The 16,554-nt window shown below is 52.5% G+C and overlaps 3 protein-coding genes across 3 annotated transcripts; 1 reads left to right on the plus strand and 2 right to left on the minus strand.

Moving 5' to 3' along the window:
• The first annotated feature begins 79 nt into the window (after positions 1-79).
• Positions 80-3,622, plus strand: TGME49_214500 (ankyrin repeat-containing protein). Its single transcript, XM_018779649.1, has 5 exons — positions 80-997; positions 1,378-1,406; positions 1,740-1,861; positions 2,316-2,430; positions 2,805-3,622. The coding sequence occupies exons 1-5, from the start codon at positions 417-419 to the stop codon at positions 3,323-3,325; spliced, it is 1,368 nt and encodes a 455-aa protein (XP_018635734.1). The 5' UTR covers positions 80-416; the 3' UTR covers positions 3,326-3,622.
• A 1,453-nt stretch (positions 3,623-5,075) lies between these two features.
• On the minus strand, positions 5,076-9,196 carry TGME49_214510 (hypothetical protein). Its single transcript, XM_002370741.2, has 2 exons — positions 7,483-9,196; positions 5,076-7,069 (listed from the first exon to the last, which is right to left on the minus strand). The coding sequence occupies exons 1-2, from the start codon at positions 8,429-8,431 to the stop codon at positions 5,316-5,318; spliced, it is 2,703 nt and encodes a 900-aa protein (XP_002370782.1). The 5' UTR covers positions 8,432-9,196; the 3' UTR covers positions 5,076-5,315.
• An 811-nt stretch (positions 9,197-10,007) lies between these two features.
• GTF2H4 (general transcription factor IIH polypeptide 4 GTF2H4) lies at positions 10,008-16,550 on the minus strand. Its single transcript, XM_018779650.1, has 5 exons — positions 14,432-16,550; positions 12,862-13,633; positions 11,950-12,402; positions 11,251-11,708; positions 10,008-10,862 (listed from the first exon to the last, which is right to left on the minus strand). Exons 1-5 carry the CDS (start codon positions 14,674-14,676, stop codon positions 10,193-10,195), a joined length of 2,598 nt encoding a protein of 865 aa, XP_018635733.1. The 5' UTR covers positions 14,677-16,550; the 3' UTR covers positions 10,008-10,192.
• Positions 16,551-16,554: the final 4 nt, after the last annotated feature.

A 16,554-nucleotide genomic window follows, 5' to 3' on the forward strand; every position in this document is an offset into this window, starting at 1 on the left:
GAAGTGCGCATGCATAACAGAAAAATTCTCTGAGAAGGCAACGCAGGCGAGAACGAAGAAAAGTGAAACAGACACGCTTATTTCTTAGCTAATATTCGACCATCTGGCGGCACTATGTCTCTCCTCCCTCCGGATTCGCAACCTCCGAGCGGCGACGGCGGCCGTCGATGCGTTGTCTGCTTCCTCGTTCCTTCTTAGAGAGTCTGTTCTTCTGAAGCGGGAGGAAAAATTCTTTCAAGTTTCACAGAGAAAGCCTGTTTCTCTTCTCTCTCCGTTTCTTGGCCTCAGGTTCGCAACTGGTCCCCGAGACAGAAGTTTTTGTATCACGTAGCCTCGTCTTCGTTTCATCGCCTTATCGTTTCTTCGTATGTTGCCGTCTCGCCCGGGACTTTTCTTCCACTGGTCTTCTCTCCCAAATGGATTCGAGTGCACCCTCCAACTCCTTATCTTCTGCCACACAAATGTCCTCTTCATCCTCTTCTTCTGCCTCCTTCCTTTCTTCTCCCTCTTCTTCCGCTTCTGCCTCTGCTGCTCAGACTGGTTTGCCTGGACCGAGTGAAGAGGAGAGAGACAGTGTGGAAGCACGAGGCGCGCATGCAGGAGGAGACTCGGAGGAAGAAGGTGCGAGGTGGGTGCCTCACTCAGCGGGCCGTGGAGATGCTCTGGAACGCGGAGGGAGGAAGAAGAAGAAGAGCGAATCCGATCTCCGACGAGCTGCTCGCCGCGCAGAACAGCGAGCCCGGCAGCTCGAGGCGGAGGCCAGCAGAGATGCTGCATGCGCAAAAGGAGACAAAGGAGACAAACGAGATGCAGCGGAGAAAACCGTAGGAGGCAAGAAGGAAAAAACTGATCAAGTCGACCAGGAGGAGCAGGACATGCTGCGTCTAAGTCGAGCCGGAGACCTCGACGGAGTAAAACGTCTGCTCGGAGTCACGCAAGGATACACATGCGCGCCTGACAGAAGGTTTCTCCTCAACTGCAAAGATTCCTTGCAACGGTAAGGAAACCATCCGGTCGTCCTGGATACATGGACTCTCCCAGCATAGTTCTTTATGTCGACATAGACTCAGTTGTCCTCACATGTGCATCTATTCCTGTATATGTATTTGTGATGTTACGCTATTGGCGTGGTCGTCATTGAAGCATGTACTGCTATGCATATATATATATATATAGAGAGAGAGAGAGAGAGATAAAAAAATTTCTTTCTGTCGTCTTGTTTGTGTGTAGAGGTTGCCTGGCAGCCATCACAAGTACACACAGAGAACAAGCCAAACCTGCCGTCACATGCGGATTCTCATGACTGTATAGAGTTACGTGTCTTGGATTTATTTTTCTTTTCCTTCTTGGTGTTTTTTGTTTGTGACGCGTCTTCAGCACGGCTCTTCACCTCGCTGCTTTTGAAGGTTTGAAAAAACACTTGACTGCCTGGACACCCTTCCTCCATTCGTTCTCCTCGCAGAACGAAACGAAAGATGAAGAAACGAAGACCAAAATAAAGTGAAGAAGAAAGAACAAAACGAAAGCTGAAGAAGAGTAGACGAAGCGACCAAGAGGTCACCTGCAAGACAACCTCAGATTGTGGGGGTGCGGCTGACAAGTGCCACTCGAAGGCGGGTGTACGTACAGGCAACTTCTGTGGGGACAGAATGGTTCTCTTTAGTGTGTCTTCATATCTTTGCATGCGCGTTACTGTTTGCCTGTGTGTGTGTGTGTCTTTGCTTGTGTCGCTGTGGTAGGACACAGAGACCTCGTCAGGCTCCTCCTGCGATGCGGGGCGAGCCCGAAGGTCGGTGCGCAGGACGGCTTGACGCCGCTGCACTTTGCGGCACAGAAAGGTCACGCGGAGACAGTGGAAATGGTCAGGTTTTTTCGCTCTTTGACGGACGTCTGGCATAACAAACCATGCACTGTGTTTTGCCGTCACGTTGCTCCTTTCTTCTTTCACTTCATGTATCCATACACATATGAATACATGTATGTGTGTGTAGAGTACCTAATCGTTCCTTCTTCCTTTTGTAACTGAGTATACCAACATTGGTATCTATTAATTGTATATGCTGATAATTGTCAATCGATGGAACGTGCAAAGAGAAGATAGTCTCTTCTAAGATGAAGCAGGGATGCGTCGTGTTGAAGGCCGTCGAGCAAGGAAAATTCGAAGGGCCTCTCGGGCGCCTCTCTGGGTTGGGGATTGACTTCCTCTCTCAGAATTGAGAGAATATCGGCGTTGCTGGAGTCTTAGAATGCATACGTTCGCTTCGCGTGTCTATGTACCTGAGCATTTCTTTACCTTTGCGGGATTTTTGTTTCAGCTTTTGCGCGGTGGCGCCAATGTAAACGCCCTTGTGCATCGAGGCAGACGCTCGGCTCTCCACTTTGCCTGCAAAAATGGCCACCTCAACGCAGCCCTTCTCCTCGTTCAATACGGTAAGGCAAATCAGCCGCAGTAACTCAAGGGTACGTGTTCAGGCATAAACACATCCGAATTCCATATCTATGTATATATATGCGTATATATATCTACGTGTAGTTGTCTCGTGCTTTCTATGCTTTCTATGGCGGTTATGACAAACTCCCTCTCGCTAGACCCTGGTGGTAGGCGCCTGTTCGCCGATTCCCAAGCTCATGTGGATATGAGGCCTTACATTCAGATACGGACATATGTAAATATATATATATATATATATACGTTTGGTGGTTGTTTGCGTTTACGATTTAGTCAACAAGTTGTTCTTGATTTGGGGGGGGGGGGGGGTTATTGCCGTAGCTGGAGTGTTTTCGTTCGGTGCATGCTCACTTAGGTGGCGATTTGAATCTGGAAAACGCCCAGGGGGAAACGCCGCTCAAAGACCTGAGCGAGGAGATTCAGGGCCTTCTTCGCCAGGCGGCGACTGTGGCCGTAAGACGCAGCCCGGGGTCGGACAAGAGCAAGCAGGCTGGAGGGAAATCAGAAAAGCACGAAAAAGATGACAACATAGAAAAGAACGAAAGGGAAGCGGGACAGAGAGAAAACGACGGAAAGGACAGAGAGGCTGGCAGCGCAGAACACGAGACGGCCGGTGCCTCGAGAATGATTGGACCTTTGATGGGCGAGGAAGCAGCAAGGCGAGAGGGAAGCGCGGGACGGTATTTAGAGGACGATTCGCACGGAGAGGGGGACATTCGAAGGAAAAGGGAAAGGGAAGAAGGCGATGACGAACACGAAAACAAAAAGGAACGAAGAACAGAGAAGCACGAGGAACGAGCACGACCCACATCAGCAGTGCACCGCCCGCGAATGCCTGTCATCTGTGCTGCCCAAGATGACGAAGATGAAGAATGAGGTGTATTTGACAAAGCATGTTCAGAACCAGAATGATGTGATTCCTTCCAGATTTTTGGCCACGATGGAGGGATGTAGACGAGAAAGGGTCGGCGGGGCCGCACCCTCGCGGTGCATTCGGACGTGAGCGTTAATGAGAAAACTTGATCACATCTCAAAAGTGCAGGGATATGAAATTTCATTCTGTGGCCGCTGAATCACCGCCTGCGACTTGACTCTTTTTATGAAGTGGGAGGTACAAGTTGCTTCTGAAGGATATCTATACGCTAGAGGAATTTGGAGTACACAGGTCATGCAGCTAAGAAATCAAAATTATAAGATATTAGATGCAGAGCACACTGACGAAATATAAGGTAAGGTTTACAGCGACACGTGTATGGGACGGACGTCTTGTCCGCTCCACAAAGCCGCCGCGTGATTTCGCCCGCAGCTCATCAACTGCAACAGTCTGTGTTTACGGAACCACATGCTTGTGCACATATGAATATATATATATATATATATTTATATATTTATCTGTATATAGATATGGAGGAACCGTCTGAGTTGTATTCGACTAGCAAAAAGCTAAATCAAGAGGTACGTAGTTTCTATCTATGTATGTATGTATCGGTCACCGTGACAGGTATCCCAAACGCCTGATGGATGGGAACGTGTTTCACAAAAGTCCCCGCGAAACATTGGGGAAGAAATCGCAGAACACGTGTGAGAAAGCGAGGAGAAAACGTGCGAGCCCTCTCAGGAAGCTTTATGCATGTCAGTAGGGAGCGATGACGCCGCACGCGTTTCCAGCATCCCTCCGATTCCTCAGATTTCTCTGTGAAGACGCCCTGTGCTGTGGCTAGAATGGGTCCACATTTTCGACTGTAAGACGAAAAACGCGCTGGCCACAAAGTGACAGAAACGAATTACGCGTCCCACGAAGCCTCTCAGTTGCGGTGAGGAACAAACTGTTTACGCAAATGTCCGGTTGTTTGAGGAAAAACAAATGGGACGTGGACAGAGAAACACCAACACCTGATTGCCTATATGGTCTCACCAGCAAACACATGCCACGCCCACTGCAGATCACACGGAGAACTCTACGTGTGTCTCTTGACACATTTGTCAGTTCCATTTTTAGGATATTAGGCATAAATTTCCGTTGTTCGAGCTCTGTCCATGTGACAGGCATAATCGACCTCCTCGAAAGGTCGCAAACGGCTCCAGAGGAAACCTACGGCACTCACAAAAGGCCGCAGCTTTTCCACACACGCATCTGTCTTCATCGACGGTGTCCACACATTCACGCATATGCATTTTCATCGATCCCCCCTTCTCGACCTGCAAAGCGGAGCTGCAAAAAAGACCTCCGTGTACTTGCAGTCGTACGCAGAGAGATACCTTGCTTGCACACCATAAGGTGTTCCGGAATATTCCTAAGAGAGACACACATACCTTTCGTATCCCACGATGCTGGCCGTACTCACAGACAACAGTCTGTCACTGCCGTCTTCAGTTGCACCCCTCACTACTTTGCCTTTACTCCCTACGACTTGATTTCTGGACTGCCGGTTGTTTTGTCGGCTATGTTGTCGTCCGCGAAAAGTTAATCTCATGCACTCATTTCATTTTTGGTTACACAATTTGGAAACATAGAGACTCACAAATTCCTCTCGGGGCGCCGGTCTACTCACTCTACGCACGTCAGTGTGTGTGTTCCGGCCATCTGCCTCTGTCTCTTGTCATCTGCTTCTTTGAAACGAAGTAGACAGTTGAAAGTTGACACTCTCTCTAACTTGACTGCAGCGGTTCGACTATTCTTCAGAGTAACTCGTTAATATTCTGGCTATGTGCCTGTGGATGCTCAGCCGAAATCGAAAGAAACCTCCGATCGATGGTCATGCGTTCCCTTTTCGTCGCCGCTCGCTTACCAGTACCTCCTTACGGTTTAGTTCTTACCCCCCGTGAACCCTGCCTTCGCTCTCTCTTTTGTTCGTCTTCTCCCTCCTCACGAAGCACTCATGCCGCTCATTTGGTGCGCATAAGCGGTCATAAGTGGGTACGCATAATTTCCGGAAGACGTTGTGATAGGTCCAGCAGGTGAGTGATATTGGAGAAACCCTCCACTTGCATACTCAGGAGCAGGATTCCCGGCTGCGACAGACTGAGTCAGCGCGACATACGGTGGGACCACCGAGTACGTGTGGCTATATGTGTGAGGTTCCACAGCAGTAAATCCGTTCTGGAAATTCTCTGCAGTGTCTCCGAGAGGGTACCCTCTTCCATTGTACCCCGCATAATATCCATAATGTTGGGTCCCGGCTGTATGGTCGGGTGGTTTGTCGCCTGCGGCACTTTGTGGAGTTTGCTGGAGAGTTCCTGCGCTTCGCCCGTAGGGAAGGGCCCATAGATCACTCCCGCTTTGCATGCGTTGCCGCTGGCGTTCCTGTTGCTGTTGATGTCTGGACAGGACATCTACGGCTACGTCAAAGCCCGTCCCGATGACGTTCGATATCACGTTCGCTGGTTCTTCGCTTTTCTTCGCATTTCGCAACCGCTGCTCTTCCTTCGCTTGCCTCTGCTTGGCCTCACTCACTCCCGCGGCGGAGGCGAAATCGCTGAAATCGAAAGGGTCGGCTTTGTTCGTTAACTGGTACTCCACACCTTGCATGTTTATTCCTCCCTGACTACCAGAACGTCCTTCCCCCTCTCCGCCAGTCTCGAGAAGCAGCACTGCGGCGTTCGCTGCATGGTTCTTGCTAGTTCCTGTTTCCCGTTTAGATCGGGCCTCCTGGCCTTCGACAAGCGCGCCGCTTGTGCTATGATTTTGCATTCCCACGGCGTCTGCCTCGAGTCCGCCCTTTGCGTTGAGCGAGGTTGCCGCTTCCTCGAGAACATTCACAAGTTTCGCCAAGGGGTCATCGGGGTTGCTGTGTCTGTATGCCGTGAACCCTTCGATGAACTGCGAAGCTTGCTCGCTTCCTTCCTGAACACGCGCGCTGATCTGATTCGCGTTGTGCAAAAGCACGCCTGCGTTGACAACTGCAGGGGCCACCACGCCGGTCGTCGCTGCGCGGAGGACGCCGTCAACCACGCCGGTAAGAGGACTGAGCAACGCGGCATTTCTCGCAGGTGGCGGAGCTTGACCTGGAAAGTTCGGAGAAGTTCGAGGGTATCCGTTGCCGAAAAGCAAGCCGGCTGGAGAAAGCGGTAGTGCGACCGAACCCAGCTGTAGCGGCACGAGAGGCTGAAGTTCAAGCGGCTGAAGCACTGCAGGCACTTGGCCGTTCTGCATGTCAGTTAGGGAGGGTGATGGCGGAGCGCCAGGAAAGGAGGGAACTGACGGATACAGAGCTGTCCATGCTTTGTCGTTCGGGTCCAATGGAAAGAGAGAACCATACGAGAGTGTTTGCGGGAGCGTGAAGACCAGATCGACGGGATGTTGATGTGGCCCCTCATTTTGAGAGAATCCTTCCGGCGCAGGCATCTGAGGAAAAGCAGGAGCATTGCCATGCATATCTACCCACGTGTTGTTGAACAATGGCGAACTGGACGCTGGTAGTTTTGGTGAGTCAACCGCAGCAGAGGTACCTTCATCTCTTCCATCAGCAGTCGGAGCATAGAGAGCAGAGCTTGCATTTGCATGCTGCAGGGCAGGGGGAATTCCAGGCTGCTGAATGCCAGACTTGTTCTCTACAAGAGGATCTCTGTTCGCTTGATTTGAGAGTTCGGAAGAAACATATTGTGTCAGTGCATCTTCGCCTGGGCGCAAACGCACAGATAAATGGCACTCGAAGTGAAGACCCTCACTGAAGACAACAGTTCAAATGGAACGGCAGATGCACGGAGGCACACACGCCTTTTCGCACCTTTCGTAGTGCTTGGGGCGGACGTGAGAAGAAACAGGCTCGACCCTAGAGGAGAAGACAAGAACGGCATTTTGGTTGGTATGGTCTTGTTCACAAGTTGCCTTGGAGTAGAATCTGATGTGTTTGGTCACTCTCGCTGTCAGAGACAAAGAACAATGCACCTCTTGAGGTGCCCGTACCATGTGTGAATGGAAGCAAAACCGACAGTAATGGCGAGCGCCAAATCGTTTTTTACCCATGCATCGAAACAAGTCTCTCGCTTCGAGCACGCCGCAGCGTCTCATTTAACGATTTCACTAGTCTTACTGGCTTTTGCACGTATTGCAGCGTCGTAGGCGAGCAGCTGCTCGACTTCTTCGTTACTGAGACCAGAGAGGTATGAGCGAAGCGCATCGAGATAGTACGCTGGCAACTGCTTTTTCTGGTCTTGTGTAAGAAGCTCGTCCAGAATAAGAGACACTTTCTCCTCATTTCCCTTGTTCGTTGACGGGGCAGAACGGGACATAGAACTGTTGCCTGAGTGAGCAGGGACCTGGGTCTCGTTTTGTGGTGACACTGACGTGTCCAGTGGAATGGCTGTTGGCGTCGGGGAGGACGAGGAATTCGGACCTGCCGGGAACGGCGAAGAAATAGCGGGGGACGACGGTGAGTGGCGGTTACCGCGTGTTCCTGTGACTCTCTCGATCTGTTTTGTCGCCTCCCGAACCTCTGCCTCTGTTGTCAGGAGGGGTGAGCTCTCCTGGGACTGCTCCAACCTATCTGCGCTAGGCGCCTCTATCTGGAAATTTATGGACGATATTATTTCTCCTTCACTCTGACCCGCGTGTCCAGCATCTTCCTTCGGTGCAATCGTCTTCGGCTCTTTTGCTCCGAGGAAATGAGGAGACACGTCTTCATTCGCTCCCTCCTTGATCTGTTTCTCGTCATCTCTGTCGTTTTTAGGTAGGTCACTTTCTTGTTGGTGGATCTCCACCTCTGCTAATCCTGTCCGTGCCTCCGTTTCATGCGTCTTCTCGGGAGCCTCCTCTGTGGCAAAGACAGGAACGGCATGGGGATGCCTCTTGGAAGGTGTCCCAACATAGAATGTGGAACATGAGTAGAGAATGAGCAAAACCTTTATCAGGCGACTGACTTGAGGAAAGCATACATTCTTGGAGTTACGCTTCTTAGGAAACACTAGCATCTTCGCGCCTAACAGTCCTCGAGCAGGACTTCCAGCCTCCTGGGAGATGGAGAAAACGGATTCTTTGATCATTTTAATGCAGCAAAAATCGCGGTTCTAACCGTTTAACGTAAGTAGATAGAGGATTACCACGACCCCGAACGTGGGGAACAATAGACGAATCCACCTTAAACCAAAACCGTCTCCGGTAACTGAGATAGAAAGCAATACCTTTGCTTGAAACTCCTGGGAGCAAAAAATTTCGAAGGCTACACTGTCGATGCAGAAAGAGACTTGAGATGCAAACCTGCCAATTGAGAAAGTGTTCCTCTGACCGGAGGGGACCCCAACCAGGGATGCTCACGTTTGTGGAGAGCGGCAGGAACAACCCACTGAAAAATGCTTATCTGCCGTTTGCCTTTTCCTCCTGATCCTTACAGTTGATTCGGTTTGTTTTAGCACTTGGTGAACCTGGAAGATAAATCAAGCACCGATGGAACATATCACCTGCTATACAGCACAACAAGAAGACAGAACAATACAGTAGCATGGATGGGTGCGAAATCGAAACTAGCGGAAGTAAGAAAAACTCGCAGTGGCTTTCGCGTCACCTGATGCGAATAAAGAATGCATAAACGAGTGCTGGAACACGAAGAGAGCGAACATTGTGTCGGAGAGTGCTCTGAACACCAGCACAAAAGACGAAAGGTGACGTGTCAGTGAGCGAAACAATTCAGCCCTACGATAGACAGTGCGGAGCAAAAATGCGTTCTACTTCTCTTGGCGTGTTCGTCTAAAAGGCCATTTGTTTAAGCCACTCCTTTATATGCAACCTCCGGCAGACTAACCACACACTTCACACAAAACAGATAGCCCAGACGATGGAGTCGTGGTGTTCCGGTCAGGTCTTGCGACTCAACCAGTCGTGTGATATACTAACCAGCATGAAAACGATTTTCGTCTTTTGCCAGCGGTATAGAGCAGACACCCGATGTCTGTCTGCATTTCTCTCAGTTTCCTCTCTCGTCGGTCGAGAGTAGGTTTGCGATGGGCATTATCCCCTGGATAACCGGACGAACACGTCGAGCTTTCTTTTGACTATTCGTGACAAGAATGCTTCTGTTCTCTGTAAAGAAGACTGGCACAGTCGACGCCACAAAGAGGCGTTTTCGGAGAACCCCGTGGCCGGAGGAAATCCGTGATACAAGGGAACCGAATGGCACGCTGACGTCACACTAACAGACGGATGCCTTCAATCTGTGTTTGCTTCACTTACGCGAGACCTTGCGTATAATTGATTTCCTGCCACCCAAGGCTTAGCTCAAGTGTCTCGAAACCGATGTGTTACATCATATGGTATCATTCTGGTTAGTACAAATAGGCTAAGTGATATGTGGATCCCAGTCTCAATATGCTTTCGACAAGTACAGGTGTTGGCTCCGCACAGAGTTCTCACATACTGCTTAGTATCCGTGTGTTCACTGTAGTGCCTCAACTATTGTTTCGTCATTCAACCCGTTTCGCGGGGTAACCAGCCCAATTTCGTGGATCGTTGTGGCGCTCTAGAATTCTTAGTCAACGACCACTGTCAGCATGGGGCCTCCAAATTAGCTGTACGTGGTTGGAGGATATGCTATTCGTGAGCGAGAATCATACTTGGCGAAACGCAGCGGCCGCAGACTCTTCACAAAGCGAGTTATTTCGTATAAAGGTTCCGAAACCATCACAATAAACACCAGCCTTCGGGCGTTCACCTCTGCGGTCATTTGCTGCACGTCTCCCGATCGTCTTTCCCACCGTCCCCCCTGCATGCTGTTTTCGTCTTTCGTTACCGGTTTCTTCCTGGATGCGTCTTCACGCTTTTCCAGCCTGCTGCTTGATGATGGAGTCTCTAACGTCGCGTATTTTTTCCACCATCTCGGGTTTGTAGTCGGCGTGGATGGCAAGGTACTTTTCCTTCTGCATCCACTCCCGGAATTCCTCACTGTTTGGGTCTTCCGGCCAGGGAGTGAAATAGATGGCAAAATTTTTGCCTACGGCCCACCGGACACTTCTCTGAAAGAGTTCAGGCATGAATTGAGCGTCCCATTTTTTCAGAAGCACCGCAGGATACAGCGAGAGGCGCATGCGTTCGGCCTCCCACATCCGCAGCTGTATCGTCACGTTTTCCGGCAGCAGTGGAGCGTTCGTGCGCAGTTTCCTCTCCAACACAACAGGGTGGGCGTGGGCCTCAAGAAATCGAATGATCTGGTCCGCTGTTATCCCGCTCTTGTACGCAGCGAGCACGGACGCTCGAGTGAGAATGCCCACAATGAGATTCGGCATGCGGGCTTGAAGCTCACAGAGATGAGACAGAACGGACAACTGCAACGCCGATGCGGTGTACACGTACACCTTGAAGTTGCTCTGCACAAGCATGCCTGCCTCCATGCCCATCATGGAGAGCGGAGACGAAGAGACAGATGACGTCGAAAAGCTAAGCAGAAGCGATGAAGAGTCGGGTGACCTTGACGAATGATTAAGCCTGAAAGAAACCCACAGTACAGACCCACGAAACCGTGACTCTCTCCCACACCCCGAGAGGCTCCGACATTGCTCTATGTCTCAACGCCTCGGCCTGCCCTTTGTCGTACACGTTTCATCCAGTGCCAACGTCTTTGAACTTGTTTTCTACCCCTGAATATCCGTAGTCCTCTTCAAAACCAGTTGCGTGGTTCCGTCCGAAACGAAAGACCGGCAAGCGTCTCTTCCACTTCTCCCCAGGCCCTGTCAATCACCTTATCTCCCCCGCAACCCAAAGCGTCTCCCCGTTGGTTGCTACATTCCGACAGATTCTTGTTAGCAGGAAAGTTTGTGGTAGACACACCTCAGACCACCGAACCCTGAGCTTCAGGCAACTGTCTCGCTCTTACCGTGCGGGGTCGCATACGTCGTCGTCGCGAACGAGAGGGAAAAAGGTGACATCCAGAACAGAAAGCGATTCTGCCTCCCCGCCGCCCTCCTGAAGTTTCCCGCCGCTAAGGCCCGCCGGGCAGTGCATGCCCTGCCCCTGCGAACCAGCTGGACCTGGCGGGCCTCGCGAAGCGCCCGGCTGTGAGGGGGTCGCGAAGCCTGGTGTCCCTTGGGCTCCAGGCCCTCCGCCTGCTGCGCCCGTACCGGAGAAGCTGTATCCGCCTTTGTCTGGACGAAGAAGAAGGGCGTACGGCGCCGCCAAAACAAACGCAGCGGAAGTGGGAGGCGCCCAGACGAGGCCAATGTTTATGGCGAAAGTGATAAAGCGCCGTTGAGCAGACGACAAATGCCGCACAGAGATCGGCTGGCCCACAGACGACTGACCCAGCGCAAGAATCAACAGAAGAACTTCTTTCATCTGAAAACATCAAGGAGACATGGCACGCGAGGCAGAGACAATTCAACACGAACAAACACACAAACCTCCAACAGAGCAGGATACACGACAGTCGAAACCATAACAGAGTGAATGAGAGAGTCGCCGAAACTGTACAAGACCACGCGCACCAGTTGCAATATATATGCATATATATGTGTACTTTAAACAAATACACGGTACTTCCCTGATACACATCTTTGATTTTTCTTTCCTTGCCTACATCGTTAGTGGCGGCTTCAATTCGATTTGCTGATCCGCCCTCTCTGTTGTCTTCTTTCGAGAGCTCCCCCGCCCTGTGCGGAGCGCCAGCCTGGCCCACAGCCTGTCGCTTCCCGCAGCTGCTGCTTTTCTCTCTGTCTGAGCCTCCAGAGGCAGGCGCAGAGTTTGGGCCACTGCTGCGGCCGCCTGCATCGTGGGCGGCGTTTGTGAGGACTCCGCCGTCGAGAAGAAAAAGAAACTCGACGACCAGAGAGTTGACCTGCGACTTCAGATCTTTCAAAATCCACGAAAAGGCTTCGCGGGACATCGCAGCCGCCGAGGTCGGCGCCGTCGGCGACGGCGGGCCTCCGTAGGCAGCCTGAGAGACCGAAGGCGCAGGAGCCACAGTGGGCAATGCCAACAGGGAACGACGCGACTTAGTTCGACGACACAAAAGCCGCCGGCGACTCAAAACCTGCACAGAAACCATCCAACGAACTCGGCACCGAATTAAACACATGCAGACCTACAAATACATCTCTTTTCCCATGTATGCATATTCATATACCTAGATAGATGGTAAATGTGTGTATCACCTTCGGGGATACATGGAAACTTGACGCATGTGCCCGTGGCCGCTGAAGAAATTCTGCACGCAAATCTTCCTTTGCGGGAAGCAGCGTCTATTGCAGCACCTCGTCCAGGCGCCACCGCGCCCTTGAGTTCTTGGCGTCTCCACCAGCCACTTGTTTGCACCTGCGTTTGTCTTTCTCCTTTTCCCTTCCAGGTCTTCTCCAATCGACCCCTCCTACATCTCCCCCTCTACGTCCCCACAAGTGTGGATGTACGTTTTCACTTCAGTCTGCATCTACGCGGGTGCATCTGCGTGTCTTTCTCTAGTTCACGCGTGCATGTGAAGTCTACCTCGGCGTACCTTGACGAGATCTTCGCAAGGCCCTGGGGTAGAGAGCTTGTCTGATTTCCTTCGTTTTTTTCCAGTTCCCAGATGCTGCCCGTCTGCCGTGTGTCCTCGGTCGTCGCCCTTTGTGCGAGTCTCTTCGGCCTCGGCTTCCCTCGCGGCGCCGCCTCGCTCCTCGCTGCATGCGAACGAGCCGCGCTCGCCCTCGACTATAAACCGCAGCAGGGCGTCCCACTGCTTTCTGCTGTGGTTGACCAGCTGGCTCTTCGTCGGGAACTGGAAGCTCCCCTCTGCAGGGACTCTGAGGAACGGCGCCGCCGGGCGCGAAGGCCCGCCCAAAACGTACTGCAGAAGCGTCTGCTTCAGAGGCGCCGCGAGCGAGTACTGCGTCGTCAAGTGCTGAGCCTGGTGGCTCCCCTGGCGTCCCGAAGAAGACGGTTGGTGAGGTGGCGAGGCAGCGCGGGCGTCGGCGGGGTGCCCTGAGGAAGCGCGTGCTTTATCGGCAGCGCCGTGTCTGGACGGCGAGTCCTGGACGGAAGTGACCAGCATGCGACAAGGAGAGACGAGGCGCTGAAGAGAACGGCGGAGGTCGGCGGCGCTGCCGGGCGCGACCCAAAGCCGCATCGCTCTCTCGCTCACATGCTGCTGAATAAAGAGGAGACGCAAGACGATCAGTCTGTCCAGCTCGCACAGCGACGCGAAACATGCCACGCACCCCGGCGTGAAGGAGAAGAGGTAATGCCGAATCGCCGCAGGCAAAGAGAAGATGTAGTCGTACAGGCCAATGCTGCAGCAAGCCAGACGGAGGGAAGCAGGAGAGATACAGAGAGAGACGGAGCACCTAGACGAGAAGTCAGCCGCACGCAAGCCCAGATGCTGAGAAGGAAGCCAAAGTGTGGGGGCACGGTGAGCCACACAGACAACGGGAAACCTCCATCGCTGACACACACGCGAACAGCCACCGTTCAAGTTCCCGATATACGCAATGACGCGTGTATATATACAGGCGGCATCCAAAAAGAAAGGACAGATGTGAGACATGCATGCTTTCTGTTCTCTAATTCATTCTTAGTTCTCCATGCGTTGGAGCCGATGAGTGTGTGCGCAGCAATGCTTCTCCTCTCTTCTTCCTCTACCGTTTGCGCCACGAACGCTCTCAGCACCTTCATCTCCCTGCATTTGTTCACGTTCCCGCGCCTCGCACAAGCCTCTATGTAACCAGACTAGAAACCTCCTGTCGAGCTCTCCACATCCAGCGTTTGTCTCTACTCTCCTCCCCCTTGCTCTCTCCTTACTCCTGCACTTGCCTGCCTCTCTCTCCCTTCTCCCCTCGGCTCACCGTGCTGCCCTGATTGTCAACTTCCTCGCTCCCTCTTCCGTTTCGCCTTCCTCCCTGCTCAGCCTTTCTTCTCGTCTCCTCTGTTCTCTCGTCCTTCTTCTCTTCCTCTGTACTCCTCTACCTTCCCTCCTTTCTTTCCCTCTTCTCCGCTCTTCTTCCTTCTCTTCCTCTCTTCTCTCCCCTCTCCCTTTCCTTCTGTCCTTCTTTCGCACTCGTCCTCCTTCCATGATCTGTCTATTTCCTTACTTTTCCACGTAGCTGGCGCCGCCGCGATGGCCGCCGCCTCTGTCGTGGCCGGCGCCGAGAGCTGCATGAGAGCGGGGGAGGGCGCGAGCAAAGGAAGCAGCGCCTTCGCGGTTCACTGCGCATAGAGGAGAAGAAAGGTGAGCGTCTCGAGTCTGCGCGAGAGCCGACTCCTCAGACCGACCTGCAGACGCGGAACTCGCGTCCGACGAGCTCTCCCGAGACGGATGGGCCATCGCCCCCACCATGCTGCCAACTTACTGAGGCAAAGAGAAGAAGAGCGCAAGTAGGAGATGAAACCAGACGACAGAAGTCGAGGAGAAAGGGGAGCAGGGGAGGAGAACGAGAAGAAGAAGGAGGGAAGCGACCAGGAAAGGAGGAGCGATAGGACGGATCGCGGTGAGCTGCGAAGCGCCAGAGGAAGAGGACGGGGACAGAAACAGACAGAGACAGACCAGCAGTCCTCTCTCGCCGCATCTCCCAGACACCTGGAACGCTGGTACGGAGAAAAAATTCAGTTCGAAACGGCCCATGCAGAGGACGCTACAACCCAGCCTGTTGTGAATGTGAGCTGGCAAAAAAGCTAACCAACGGAGGGCGGAGAGCGGCTAGCAGGGAAGAAAATGACGAGAAGGAGACTTGCCGCTTCTGCAGAGGCCCTGCATGAGCCTTGGACGTCATCCATCGAGAGCCGAGCCTCTTGAAGAAACTCTCTGGCAGTCCTCACAAAGAAGTTGCGGCACACAGAAGTCACTGAAACGGAAGACAACACGCAGCAAAACAGTTAGGTAAGAGGCATACGAGGAGACCTACAGATGATGCATGTAAACCTCGAGAACTGGAGAGGACGCGCCATCTCGATGGGTTGTTGCTTCTCCCAAGGCCTGTCTCATCTGGACAGCAACGGAAGAAACGTGGAACGAAAGTGAAGTGCGACAGAGGATCGAGGGCGAAGCAGAGCGCCGGAGAAAAGAAGAACCGGGGACGGCGGTAAAAGGAGAACGCCGCCGAAAATCGGCGAAAGACGACAGACAAAGAGGAGGGGAGGACAGACCTGAAAAACGGGAAATAAGAGGGAAGAACACAAGAAGTGAAGAGCGAAAAATTCTGGACGCCGTCGAGTGTCTCTCCAGTCTTCACCGGGACCTTTTTGCGCCGCATGCAAGCCAGCGAACGCCGCGAAGTTCGTCAGAGAGAAGGCCATAAACACCGGGACAACGAGAAGCGAACAGGAGAAGAGCCACAACAGAACCGGAGACATCGAGGAAGGAAGCAAACAAGGAGAAGAAAGAAGAGAGTGGAGAGCGAACAAGTAGGGGACGCGGGATCGCGAAAACGAAGAGACACATACACCCTGCGACACAGCGCGAAGCCGCGGCGAGACACCGACAACTTACGCTTGAATCCGTCTGTCTGCTTTTTCTGGCGCAGTTTCACTCTCGCTCTCTTCCTCGCTGTTTCGACTTCACCATTTTCCTTTTGTATATCTCGCTACCTCGCCTCCAGCCCCTCCGTTGTCTCCTCTTTTTCTACGCCACCTTTTGTCCTGTCGCTGATCTCCTTTCTGTCGCGGCTTCCTCTTCATAAAGCTGCTCCGCTGTCGCCTCCTCGCGACACGGCGATGTGAGCAGTAAGTCGTACACGGTAGAAAACCTGGGGAATTCGACCTGGAAAGATCCTTCCGTCCAGCGCCTGCCGAAATTGCGAAGGGGAGGCGCTGTTAGAGGGTGTGAGCGTTTCAGCGACTCGTTGAAACTGCAAACGGTTTCAACTGGGGACCGGAGGTGTACAGACACCCCAGAACAGCTTTGTCCGGCGCCGGTTCCCGGAGAATGGAACGAACAAGGCCAACTTCGTGTTTTTATTCGTTTCTTCATAGAAAACTTCTCTTTGTTCCGAATCCGAACACTTTAGGAGACTACCACGCTGTTGCAGCGTTGGGTCTTACCATTCCTCCACACCATGCAGCATTTGTGTTTCTGCAGCTCGGTGTCTGCGTAGGTGTGCGGATAGGGAAACGCTTGGTAGAGACGCGACGGAACGACACGTGGTCTCCAGTATTTTTGTTACTTTGGGAATGCGAAGCATTTCTTTCCGTTTTAGGTGTACCTGCGAACGACGCAGTC

This window comes from Toxoplasma gondii, chromosome X (assembly GCF_000006565.2).
Source record: "Toxoplasma gondii ME49 chromosome X, whole genome shotgun sequence".
NCBI classification, from domain to species: Eukaryota; Apicomplexa; class Conoidasida; order Eucoccidiorida; family Sarcocystidae; genus Toxoplasma; species Toxoplasma gondii.